At 36.9% G+C, this 14339-nt stretch overlaps 1 protein-coding gene across 1 annotated transcript in view; it reads right to left on the bottom strand.

Annotated features, from left to right (window-relative positions):
• Positions 1–8913: 8913 nt before the first annotated feature.
• The window catches only part of RSPO3 (R-spondin 3), an 84792-nt gene continuing 79366 nt past the window's right edge, over positions 8914–14339 (bottom strand). The window contains exon 5 of the mRNA XM_029944547.1: positions 8914–10133. Within this exon, the coding sequence (XP_029800407.1) occupies positions 9940–10133 (194 nt within the window). The 3' untranslated portion in view covers positions 8914–9939. The remainder of the gene's footprint in view (positions 10134–14339) is intronic.

Below are 14339 nucleotides of genomic sequence, written 5' to 3'. Positions count from 1 at the left end.
TAAGAAAAATTAGCACTCTGTTACCCCACAGTATCTGATGCTTTGGGTCCAGATGTTATTTTGTATTTATTTTGCAATGTTTATTATGACAGACCAAGCCCTTTATGTTTTAAAGATCCCTTGGTCAGTTTATTTATAGAGAGACAGCTTCTTGAAGTGAAGACCGTTTACTCTGGGTGTGGGTTAAGCTAGAGAGCATGAGAAGAAGTGGGTGTGTCTGCGTTTCTCTAGTGTGTTCTCCATCACTCCTTTCATTTGTCTTCATTATGAGGACTCTTCTTTTCTTTTCTTTTTCTTTCTTGCTTTTTCGTTTAATCCTGTAAAGTTTTACATGATTTACTTGTGAGGAAGAGTTGCATTTCCGCAACAGTTACCCTGCACAGGGAAGGAAAGAATCACAAGGTAGAATGAGTGACTGGGCCTTCATTCTTTGCTTACAGATCTGGTTCCTGTCTGAAGTGAACCTGGAGATTGTCCCAAGGCACCCAGGTTACAGAGCAGGTAGTTGGGTTTTGATACAATCGCTGGTGTATCTTGAACCAGGTTTCCTACTGGCTGCTGGACAAGGGGAGTGCAGGGGACTAGGTGGCTGTGTTTGTGCAGTGAAGCTCCATCCAGGGTGTGGAGGCCCCCTGCTGAAAGATTCTGTTATCCTGTTCCTCCCTGTGTTGCAAGATAAAACAATATTAACCTGTAACACCAGTATGAGAAAGTTCAACAGAGTTCTCATTTTTCCCATCGTGACTACTTCGATACCACTTTGGTAATACTTAATAACATTTTTTTTCAAAAATTGTTTTGTAATATAAAACAGCATTTTCCCCCCCAAAATTGTTTTCCTTACCTCTTTTTTTGCGGAGTCCCTCAGAGTGTGCTTAGTCTTCCTGTTGGGAAATCCAGCACTGAGTTTGTGGTAGAGGCTGGGGGCATTGCAAAACAGAAGCCAAGAATGTGGTATCTGGTGAAGGCTGAGGACAGTTTGGGTTTCGGGCTAGTGTGGCATCTTCAGAAAGTGAAGTGCAGCACTTTGCAGTAAGATTGAAGCTTCATCTTGCAAATTCAAATACATAGGGGATTTCACTTTTAATTATTTTCTTCTACTTAATATTATTTTTCTTCCCACACTTTAAGAAGTGATTTGAGAATGAATTGGTTTTCTGAAGCATTCTTCTCAATTCACTTTTAACTTAATGATTGAGTCTTGTATAGTTCCACTGGCTAGTTTAGTGGTTCCATCATGATTGCCTTCACAGATAAAGACATTGTCCTTCAAACAGATAATTAAATAAATCACCTTATCCCTGCAAAGTTAGACTTATGTATTTTCACATTTCCTGATTTTTTTTGTTATCAAAACTAATAAAGTTATGTGACTACAGAAGCAGTAATATGTTTTCTTTATCATTTGTACAGCTTGGAAACATTAATATTTATCACAAACACAAGGGTTGGTAAAGCAATTATCATAAAATAATACAAAGCAGTTAACCTCTACCCAGAGACCTGCTAGAAAATTTTATAAAAATATGTAGCCTATACATACGAAAATATTAAGTCTAATTGGGTAGCTTTTTTGGCCCCTCAAAGCACTGTTGCTAATTAGCTATACAATAAAAATGGCAGATTCCATGGTTTCATTATTCATTTATTTAAATGATACTTCATTAATGTATGATGCTATGGTCTAAATGTGTCCCCTCAAAATTTGTATGTTGAAATACTAATTCCCATTGAGACACTATTAGGAGGTGGGTGGGCCTTTGGGAGGTGCTTAGGTCATGATGGCAGAGCCCTAATGAATGGGACCGGTGCCCTTATAAAAGAGGCTCCAGAGAGATCCCTCGCCCAGTACACCATGCAAAGACAGAGAGAAGGTGCCACACGTGAACCAGAAAGTGGGTCCTCACTAGATACCAGATCTTGGACTTGTAGCCTCCAAAAATGTTATCTATAAACTAACCAGTCTCTGATATTTTGTTGTAGCAGCCCAAGCAGACTAAGACAGGAAGGAAGTACCTCTACTGACTGCTTTTATATTCATTTCCCAAAGTGATTTAGTTCCCAAAATATTAAACCTGAAACAAATGATGCTCCTCTATAATAATTGCTCTTTAAGTTTATTAATTTTTAATTCTTCTTTGTCAATTTGGTCTTTATTTATTATCTAATTGACTGGTTGTTTTGGAGAGTGGGAAGAGTAGAGACAAGGAAACTGATACTTGGCCGGAATTTCAAATTGCTTAGGATTGCAGGAATGTCTATAACAAAACAATCTATTCTGGTGATTGTGGAAAGAATAATTTTTCATAATAAATTTAGAAATCTGGAGACCTAGAACAGCACATTCTGATTGTCTCTTCTTTTCTATAAATAATACCATCTCAAATTTGATTGGATCATACCGATATATAAATTTCTATTCTTTTGGCCCTAACACGTTTGTATATTAAGCTATGCTTTAAATATTCCATAGCCAACAAGTGGAAATATAGGTTTATCCCAATAATTTATTTTCCCCCTTCCATTCTAAAAACTCCAACATTTAAAAGAGACTAGGATGGCAATTGAGAAAGCTAGAATTCATTTGCATGAAAATGACTCCCTTTCCTAAGGATTCTAGTTCTCTCTTTTTTTTTGAATCATAAACTATTCTCACTGATGGTTTGGATAAAACTAAAATCTATTTTCCTATAGCGTTAGGACTTCCAGTGAAGTCAGCAGTGTGAGGAATGAGGAAGTGAGTCATAACCATTAAAAAAAAAGTGAGTCATAACCATTTTTAAAAAGTTTATTTATTTTGAGAGAGAGTGTGATCAGAGGAGGGGGAGAGAGAGAGGGAGAGAGAGAATCCCAAGCAAGTTTTGTGCTGTCAGTACAGAGCCTTATGAGGGGCTCAATAGCACAGACCGTGAGATCATGACCTGAGCTGAAATCAAAAGTTGGGTATGCTCAATCCACTGAGCCACCCAGATGCCCCACCATTTTTGTTAACTATGGGGAACAGATCAGTAGGGGCACTTAGAGATAAATAGGACCTGCTTCTAAATAGTTAACACATGAGGAAATTTCCTTTGATGCTAAACACCAAGTGTTCTTATTTTTGTTTTCCTAGATTCCTTTTATTTTGTTTTTACTAAACTACTGCATTAAGAAGTATAAATAATATTCTTTCCATAGTGTTATAGTAAGAATAGAGGAACTTGCTAAATCACTTCTTTTCCAACACATTCCTACATTTTTAAATCATTGGGTAATATTTTTTCTTCTCAAGCTAGTCAACCAAAAAACATAAACAAGCAAAGTACAGGACCAAAGTGGGGAAAGAGGCCAAAGGCTAGGTTGATTGACATTGTCACCAGGGAGAGCCGAAGGGTCCCAAGGCTAGAAGCATTTTTTTTTTTTTTGGCATAGCATTTTAGGGGAGAGGCAGTGCGTGGTTATCATAGAGTAGCTATGAGGATGAAAGTAAGGCCCCTCGTTCATTTCAGAATCAGAAGTTTTGTATTTTCTTTTCTTTTGCTTTCTTCCCTTGCCTTCCTTGTCTTCCCTTGCATTCTCTTCCCTTTCCCTTTCAAACACTGAGACTGTCATGGCCAAATGCTTGACTGAGCTGGTGTAGAACTTCCTACCTCTTGGGAGATTGGGAATAACCAAGAGTATGCATGATCTAGGGAGAGAGAGAATGCACAGTACCATCAACTGACTCAAAAATGTCCCTGGTATAGATGAAAAATTTCATAGTGGCTTATGTTACTATGTCTGGGCACCACAAAATTTAAAAAGTAAAGTGGTGGTGGTGCCTCCTGCCCCATTTTTGAAAAAGTTCCAATGATAACATTTACAGAAAAATATGCCAGAAGGAAAGGCCACATGCTGCATTCTTAAATATGTGGTCACCTCAAACATTAGTACATTTTTTAACTCCTTCTTGGGAAAGATATGAATAATTCCCTCTATGAGGAAAGTTTCCAGGGAGGTCAACAGTGTGAGGAATGAGGAAAGGCAATAAATCTGTTGCTGCAGCTAGTGACAGGCTAAAAACAATAGTAGCTTATATATTTATTGTGTTTACAATTTCAAAATATTTACAAATGTTTGTATTATTTTAATTTTATTGTAGAGGTAGATGCTCCTGTAAAATTTTTAATGAGCTTTCAAATTGTTTGAAAACATCTATCTCTTATTTAAAGTCTATTTGTGATGGAAATTTGATAAGGAGAACTAAAATAGTAACTGATATTAATCATATAAAAGTTAGTATATCAGTTAAACCTCAATTTACTAGAAATCTTTGGTAATTACATTTATTATTTATTCTGCTTAGCTTAAAATTTTTTCTAATACATATTTGCCAATTTTCTATTTTTAAAGTAAAATGTAATCTTCAGTAGGTAATTCAATATCTTGGATGGCCTCAAAATAATTTCAATAATATTTTTCATCGCATACAACTGTAGATACAGAAGAAAAGATTATTTTTCAAGCTGTTGCTATATCAGATTATTTTATGATCATGCAATTCTTTCTTTTGAAATTACCATGTTGCCAATTTTCCAGTGGGTGGAATATTTTTACTAACTGAGGTTCTCTGAAAATTATATTTTAATGACTATAAATAAAAATGGTTACTATTTTTAGCCTCCTTTCTTCTTTCCTCCCTCCTTCTTTTCTCTTCCTTCCCTTCTTAATTTTTTAATGTTTGTTTATTTGATACAGAAAGAAACAGAGTATCAGTGGGGGAGGGGCAGAAAGAGAGGGAAACAGAATCTGAAACAGGCTCCAGGTTCTGAGCTATCAGCACAGAGCCCGACGCAGGGCTCAAACCCACAAACCGGGAGATCATGACCTGAGCCAAAGTTGGATGCTTAACCGACTGAGCCACCCCTCCTTTCTTTCTTTTTTTTTTTTTTAACCTGTTTATATAATGGATATGTGGGCCTTTGGAATGCTTGAGAGACAAGATGGGCAAGAAAAGGGATGTGACAGTTAAAATATTGATACGGAATGTCTAAAGTAGCTGGGAGAAAATGAGGCATTATCTGCAAGAAGTTGTTTCGGCAGTTCCATTAGCAAGAAAGACTTGTTGATGTTTTTTCCTGTATCATTTTAATTCTAAGCAGAAACTCAAGGAAGAGATGGTTTTGTTGGCAAATACCCTGCTTACACTGAATGAGAACTAAAATGAGCAACAGTCCACAGTCCTAAAGGGCTGCAGTAATCCACAACTTTCCCAAGGAGCCATTCCTGCTGACCTGCTGTTCCTTTTCTTTTTAAACTTTGGTCTTTCCTGATGGCACATAATTCTCATTTCTTCTTACCCTCTGAACACACTTGTCTGCTCCCATCCACTTCCCCACCAGGTAGCCCACACACAGGCCTTCTGGAGCTCACACACAGATACACAGACACAGATACAGGCACACACACGCACATTTATACACACTTCCAGAGTTGAGTCTTATCCTGGGTTAAGGTCTATGTGATTTGACTTTTAGCTTCTTCTTCATAAGGTACTAATTCAGACAGAAAATACTTCCATAACATGTGCCATGGACATTCTTGGAATTAACAATAAATATGATTTTAAAGGGATATGATGTAGAGAATGGAGCATAGGCTTTGGAGTTAGCCAGAGCGAAGACTGACCTCCAGGCTTACTGATTGCTATTTGCATGACTTTGGACACTTCCCTTTGCTCCAATTTCCTCATTTTTTTTCTTCCAAGCTTTTTAAAAAAAATCAAGGTAGTTAACACATTGTGTACTATTGATGTCAAGAGTAGAATTTAGTGTTTCATCACTTACATATAATACCCAGTGCTTATCACAACATATGCCCATCACCCATGTAGTCCACCCCCCACCCACCTTCCTCCATCAATTCTGTTTCCTCTCTGTATTTAAGAGTCTCTTATGATTTGCCTCCCTCTCTGTTTTTATATCATTTTATTTTTCCTTCTCTTCTTCTATGTTCGTGTGTTTTGTTTCTTAAATTCCACATCTGAGTGAGAAAAGGAGATCAATAACTCACTCAGACTGCTTTGAGGATAATTACAGAATATAATTTAGTCAAAGGGTAAATGGCTAGCACAAAGAAGGTACAATTTTATGAACTCTGTATTATAAGAAGAAACAAATTAGCCTGAGAAAGAGGACTTTCGCCTCCTAATTTGCATAGAAATAGTCACCTTTGTTTTTGAGAAAGTTTAGTCAGTTTCTCCACTATTAAAATATATCCCTGGGAAAGATGGGGTGTCTTTATAAAATATGTATGCATACTTGGAGAGAATGAGTAATTTCTTAGTTTTAAGAGGATTTAAGACAAAGCTTGTGTTTTTAGTTATTATTAATTGATTTAATTTCCATGATCCTCACATATATAATTTGAGATTACTACATGTGTACACTTATATGGATATTATCACCTATCATTACTCAAGGAATAAAACTGGCTTATATGTGAGGCTTGTGAAGTTAGTCATTACTTTTTTTAAAGTAAATGTGTAAACATTTTTTAAAAAAATGTTTATTTGTTTGGGGGGGCAGAGAGAGAGAGGGAGAGAGAGAATCCCAAGCAAGCTTACCCAGATCCCACTTTGGCGCTTGGTCCCATGACGGTGAGATCATGACTTGAGCCAAAATCAAGAATCAACCAACTGAGCCACCCAGGTGACCCAAAATTAGTCATTACTTTTTTAGTGATATTTATTTATAGGCAGAAGAGTTATTTTATATTGAGTGATGAAACTTTTAATCCCCCCAACAACTTTGCAAGGTGGGTGTTGCCATTTCTGTTTTGCAGATGAAGAATGGAGGTTCTGAGAAACTATACAATGGGCTCAAGGTCACACAGGTTATGACCTGTTAAATAACAGAACTAGGATTTGAACCCAGACCACCTAACTTTAGCTATGGAGAACGTCCCACTTTTTTTGAGATCTCCCTTTATGGAAACATCTTGAAACTTCCTGGCATTGGTTGTATTTACATATTTTTTTCTTTCTCAATGCTATTCATTTCAATATTTTAATAACCAGGAATGTGAACAACTTTTAAGTCAATAACATCAGAGTTCAATCTGTGTCCTTTAAGAGCCTATACATCTGCATTTTTGGGAAAAAGCAGAGTTGAGGAACCAAAAGACACTACTACTGAGGAGTAAGCATTAGGGACCTCACCCTGAACTAACAAAAAGGTCATATGCTCCCTTGGCAGTGATTGCTTGTAGTCGACTTCTCTCAGGTAGCACTTAAGAAATAGCAATCCAGAGCCATCGTATGATTTGCCAATGGTTAGCACCCGGGACCAGAACCTAACTTTTGATGATAGAAAAGAGACCTCTCTTCAGCTATAAAGCAGAATTTAGAGACCAGGAGTGTAGATCTGACATAGTCAGCTTTATCTTGCTGTGTGCTCTCTCTCCATTCATTCTCTTAGAATCAAGAATTTATCAGCTGTCCGTTACTGTCCATCAACAGTTTACAGATCCCACAGAGTCAGGGTAGAAAGCTAATGTGTTCTGTGACTAATGTGGGAAATTTCCAGAAGGTGATCATGAGTTTCTGCTCAAAGGTGAGCAGGGTGCCAGTTTGAAGATCACAATGATTCCATGTGCCTCAAGATCTATCACAGCTACACTTAAAATTAATATTATCTTTGTCTTCATTATATTTCATCCAAGGTGTGTATGTTATTGCTAATTTTCATTTCCTTTTCCTTTGTAATAATTCTAATTTTAAGTGCTGCATTAGGGATTTAGATTATCTGCTATTTTTGGAAGATCTTGGGGTAAAAGTCTTGAGTCAAAACACTTGGGAGGACATGATAGTCATTGTCACAATTTTTGCATCCTTGTTGATTTAAACCTTTTTCCAGCACCTCATTTGCAGGTGTAGACCTTACCAGTAATTGCTTTTTGAAAGAATGGAGACAATGATAAGCATAGAAAAAGACACAAATAATTTGTCCACTTAAGATTGACTAGACAAGATTGAGGACAAAGATGGTGTCTGAAACCATCCAAAAGTTCTAGAGCATAGGAATATGCTCCCATTTAATCTTATTTTGTAGGAAAATGTTTATTTCTCCTTGGTGACATAAGTTGTAGTTGAGAACAGAATTATTTGTGTGCATTGGGAATCGATTTAGTTGGTTGAAACACTTATCTCATGCAGACTAAGAAGGAAGACACCAGTATAAGAAACAGAAATGCATCATTCAAAAATTTTATATTTTGGAAGACGAAAAAAGAAGTGAGAAATGAATTAAGGCAAGTAGTCCACATGAACAGTACAGTTGGTGGAAAAAGAGTGACCAGAGATAGGCAGCCAGAAGCCAGATTCATTGCCAGTTCTTCAGAAAGCATGATCTTTAGAGGGCTAGGCAGTGTAGTGGGCTGACCAGCCATGTATCCTTCCATTACAACAGGAAGGTTAAGGCGAGCCATGAGCGCCTGTCCTGCTTGCTCAGAGATGCCTCCTCTTGCCCTGGGCTGGCTGTGTCCTCTGGGAAACACTGGTGAGACCTTCAGCTAGGGTGACTTCAATCCCCAAAAGAGATCAGACTGAGAAAATATGGAGAAGAAAAGGCCAAATGTTCAAGTTCAAGGAGGAACTGACGTACAAGGAAAGATGCTAATTTCTAAGCAATGAAGGGGGAGCAGTGAAATAATATTGGGAAGCCTATGCCTCTATGCTAGAATTTTGTTGAGTAGGAGAAAAGTTGAATAAATACCTCCTAATATTCTATAAGCAAATCTCTATGTACTTGCATAAAGGTGGATTCAAAAAGCAAACATTGAGAAATGTAATACGTTCAGATTACATAGGATACAGAATCCTCGTTCCTAATTCACGAGTCTGTAAGAGTAACAGCTCTCCAATAAAAACAAACAATAAAACAAAATGAACAAAACTTTAAAAACTATCAACAAATATATTTATTGTGGTGGCTTCCCCCCTACTAGATACACCTTGTTAGAAAGTAGTATCCCTTTAGTTCCAGGTGGACCATTAAGCAGGTCATAAAATCGTTTTTCCCTCAGAAGACACGTGATTTTGCAAACATATTCTATTCCCCTTGCTCTAGTTTTTGTTTTCTATGAAATCAGAATTTTCTTCTAATAAGTATGATTTTGTTTTTAGGAAGTTACAGGTACATGTTTACAGACTTACATAACCCAAGGGGTAGCAGAGGCTGAACCACACAGTGCTGACATAGACTGGAGACCTGTTCCCAGTAATTACAACCTTTCACAGTCTTGTAAAGCCCAGAAGTCATCTCCAACACTATGGTTTCTTCCGCAGTTTGCCTTTCTCCAATCCCATAGGGTGTACTTAACTCTGGTGTGCACTCTCATGTTTCTTGCAGAAGGACAAGGTGAGGGCAATAGAACCAATCTTAACATGGTTGTTTCTGTGGTGAGAATTCCTAGGATTCCAAATGCCAGGCACTACTCTCTGAGCCCTCTCTAGATCTCCTGGACGAAACAACACTGTTCTTTGAAAGAGGTTTCTCTTCCCTGATCTCTTAGGTTACTTTGAAGGGATACTGCATCTTTGAATTTGCAGAACTATCTTTCGCTTCTTAAGGCAATAGCTTGAACAATTATTTTTATAGGGAAAAGATATTGCTTCTCCAGATGTCATCATTATGTTATTACATCTTATAGCCTATTGATAGTTATGTACAAGATTTCTTGTCTCTCAGAAATGCACAGAAGCAAGTAAGATAACCATTTGGAAACACCCCTTCTTTGAACTTTTGGCTCTTTGTTGTTAACTACGCTTGTATGAAGAATATAGCAACTATGAGGAATGTTGTTCAGACTGAGCAGTAACTGACACGTTGTCCGTTTGTGGTCCTAATGGCTAGAGCACCTGTCCTGGGCATCTGGTTGAGATAGCAGCATCGTGAGTTTACAACAATCTCACGGGACCCTCTAATGTACAGTGCTGACTGATACCGATTTCTGTTGCTTGTCTTGGACCCTTCGCTTCTTCTGCTGCTGTTTGTCTTTGTTTTCTCGTTGTTCTGGAGTTTCTCTGCTGGGTTCCAGACCTTTGTTATCAGGTATTGCGTCCTTACTTTCTTCTTTATTAAGTTTTTTTCTTTTCCTTTCCCTTTCTTTTTTTCCTAAAATGAAAAAAATACACCTTTAAAAATATATTCAATTATGCTCTATTTGGTTATTCTAAATTTAAAAAATGAGTTAAATTTCTCTGTTGCGTATCATACCCATAGCTTCCAAATATCTACTATTTAATTTTTTTTTTGCTTTTACTATTTACTTTTGAGAGAGAGAGAGTGTGAGGGGAGGAGGGACAGAGAGAGAAAGAGAGAATCTGAAGCAGGTGCTATCAGCATAGAACCTGACACAGGGCCTGAACTCATGAACTGTGATATCATGACCTGAGCCGAAGTTGGATGCTCAGCTGACTGAGCCCCTAAATATCTACTATTTAAATCACTCAACTGCTTTTGATTAAGTCTGCCCTATATTTTAAGAAAGGTAAACATGAAGCACAGAATATAAGGAAGCAATGGAGATAAGGTAGTTCTGAATAGTGGAGGGTTCTATAGTTAAAGTTTGTAATTATTTTACATGATAGTTGTGAATATTTAATATAAAATTTTGAATAAATTTCTTGACATATAAGAAATTTTTAATGTGTATTTTGTTATCTGACTTCTATTTAAGGCACTATTTTGTATTTAAGTTTTTCCAAGTAGCAGTTACATATTTGCAGACTGCTGATAGAATTGCATGCCATCTACGGAAAGAGAACTGGTTTGCATAACAAATATGCAAATCCCAGGATAACTGTGCCCTATTTCAACACAAATGTTTACATGTTGAAATTAATTTCCCTTGCAATTACATGCAGAGACGGTGGGAACTATAACTTGTCAATAACCCTATGGTATAAGCTACAAAAGCAGGAACACTGTGTCTCTATCAATCAAATGAGCAAATACTTATTGGATATACACTGGATTCCATGGAGGCCTTTGGTCTTGAATTGGGTTTGATTTATAGGTTTAGTTCAGATTCGCAGTAAAGAGCATTTTAAAAAGTGGAATCAACACGATTTTAAGATTTTGAGTGAGAAGGCCCACTGCAAGGTAGCCTGGAGCCAGGGTGGAGAACTGAGTTCCATTCTGTTAGTATTGAAAAACTGCTGAGAGTTTTAGGGGAAGCAAGTAATCTGAGCAAAGTGCGTGAGACTTGCACCAAATTGGATAGACTGTTTTTATTTATTTCTAGACAGCAAATTAACCAAGTATTTTATTATCATGTAAACATTATATATATATTATACACATACACACATACGTATATATTCTAAAGTGCAAAAACATTTCTGAGGAATGGTTTTAGTAACATCCATTACGACATATATCCCAATGAGAAAGTACCAAATTAAATCAAAATCATAGGAAATGAAAACTAGGAACCTACTAACTCCTTGATGTGGGACAAATTCTGAGAATGTATATCCCCACAGATTGAGATGCGCAAAATTTGAAATTAGTATCTGTCTGCAAAGAATCCTTTTGGACAAAAGTATTTTGGAGACTTTATTTGCATGAGAGAACCAAAATATTTTCGTGTCCTGAAATAGGCTGCAAATATTGAATTCAGTGGTTTGGCTTTCTTTTTCTTGAGCTCTGGTTACAGAATCCTAGGGAGCAATATTATTAATACTGCATATGTCTCCTTAGCCAACACAGTCTCCTTGGATTAATGATTTTGTGCCACAACTAGCTTTGTCTGAGACTATACTTATAAAACCTTCCCCCTGCTTTATGAAAATTTGCCTCATTGGGCTCGATATAGTGCACCTCCAAATTCTAAACTCTAAAGAAGGTTAACAAAAATGAGAATTCAGACCACTGTAAGGCAGTCAAATTGTTTTGGATATGAACAAAAAATGTTAAGAGTTGAATATTATGCTTAGAGCTGAGCTAGTGGTACACTGATTCACCAGTTCCATTATTTTTTTCACTTAAAAGAAGATTGCTGGATTGATAAAATTTCTGTGGAAGAAATCCAGGCTTCGTTTTGTTGTTTCTCATTTTGGCCTTAACTATTACACCTCTGAAGTGCTGACGTGAACTTGGTAACTAAACAGAGAAAACTGAAGAGTAAATTTACCTTCTTGAATATGTAGCCTAATGTAATTTTCATGAAACCGTACAAGATAGAAGTGCTGGTTCTCATGATATGTACGTGGTTTTCAGAAGGATGTGGCTGCAAAGGTTAGATTACATAATATTTCCATTTGAGTAGCATTTTGGAGGTGTTCAAGTTCAACTCTAAAAAAACTGTCAGTGAAAATCATTCCAGAATTCCATAAAAACTACTGACCCCAAACAAAATTTTTATGGAAATTATCCAAAAGTTCAGTGTTTGACATTGTTCTCTTGATGATGGTCCAACATCTTACAGCTGTGATCTTAACGATAATGTTCTGGACACATAAGAAATATGTTGTTTCTTTCTTGGTTACAGATTGATTTATATGTTTCTTAGCCACATGGGACAGCATACTCAATTGACAGTGCAATTCTGCTTATTAGCAAACTGATATGATTATTTCTTAAGACAGACAGAAACATTTTTGGAAGTAGCTTGAAACTTAGTATTATAGTTTTATTATCCAAGGAATAACTATTTAGTCTGGGCGGTGAGTGTAAGGGGAGGCTCTAGTAAAGCAACAGGAAACTAGCACATTGTACATTGTTGTTGCCCAACAGAGGGTGATTGCACAATAGAAAAATGAGATTATTATTTTTTACACGCCATGTGTTAGTGGTTGGAAACACTACTTACCCTTTTGCATGAATAATATATTTTCTTCTCGTCCAAGAAATAAAATAGAAATGCAGAAGAGTGGTTGTAGTCCACTAAAAATCATGTGCAGTTGGGGAAATTTTGTAAAGTTTTCATAAAGGAGACTTTTTTCTGTTCTGATGACTTTTTATCAATGTGATCAATTGTTGTTTTTATACAATTTTGGATAATTTTGCAAACCAGGCATTCCGGTTATCATAATCTTACATATATGTTTTTGTTTGGTCATTCACTGCTTATGCATGTGCACACAAACACACACACACACACAGGCACCAGAACTGGATTGTAGAGTGTTCTAATGATTAAAAGAATGTTCATCATCCCTCGATGTTCCAGGTATGAGAGTGGTGTTGGATAGACACTGTCCAAGAGATACTGCTATTAGCGATCAAGTTCAGTCTGAGCCTTTCAGAAAAGCACTGTGGTGCAAAGGTTTGTTTAACAACGTTTTTCAAAGCAGAAAATCAGTGTTCAAATTCTAGGTCTGTCACCAGTGATTTGTGTGGCTTTTGGCAATTTGTTGATCTCTCTCAGGATTAGCTCTCTGGTATTTAACATATGGACAATCATTACTACCTGCTAACTGTTGTAAAGATTACATGAGATAGCTTATAAAGCACTTAGCACAGGGTCTGGCACACATTAATCATGGGAGAAATAAAAGCTAATGTGATTAACTCATTGCACAAACATGAATTAAGCCTCTACGCCACACCAAGAAGTGCACTAAAACTTGGGGATACAAATGAGATATGGATACAGGCATAATAATTATAGTTACAAGCTAATGCTACAATAAGGTGAAGCATGTATAGGATCCTACTGGGAGCACAGCAAGGAAAGCACTGAACTCTTGCCAATGGAGATGGAGGAAAACTCCCCAGACTGGGTGATGTTTCAGCTGAGCCTTAAAGAATGAATGAGGATGTGCCAGGCCTCGGAGGGCAGAAGGGCATGTCAGGCAGCGAACAACATTGTCAATGAAGGCATGCAAGGACATGGTGGATCTGGGGAGCTGAAAAAGTAGACTTCCTTGGTTTGATCAGAGTCTATATATAGGACATTACTCAGAGAATCTGGAACAACATACAGGACTCAATTGCCATGTTGGGAGTTTGTCCAAGGATCAGGGATAGTGAAAACTGGAAAAGGTCAAGAATCAGAATCTGAGAGCAAGGCAGTGTGGATGTTTCTGTGACTAGTTTACTAAAGACCAATGGAATATTCTAACATGTGACATTATTTCTTATTTCAGGAACATTTTTTAAAGTAATTAGAAGCCATAGAGGGAGTGTAGGCAGTGAGAGATATTTACTTTTGAGCCTTAAGTTTCAAAAGAGTAGCTAAAATCCCTGTGCAGACCATTCTAGTCACATTATTATTTAAGATTCCATTGCAAACCAGTATCATGTAATTGGATACATGATTGATATTTTTGTGATAATGAAATTATTTCTTATTAATACAGAAATATATTTTTA

Source organism: Suricata suricatta, chromosome 7 (assembly GCF_006229205.1).
Source record: "Suricata suricatta isolate VVHF042 chromosome 7, meerkat_22Aug2017_6uvM2_HiC, whole genome shotgun sequence".
In the NCBI taxonomy this organism is placed as follows: domain Eukaryota; kingdom Metazoa; phylum Chordata; class Mammalia; order Carnivora; family Herpestidae; genus Suricata; species Suricata suricatta.
Note: the sequence above shows the minus strand (reverse complement) of the source record. Positions and strands in the feature narration are given on the sequence as shown.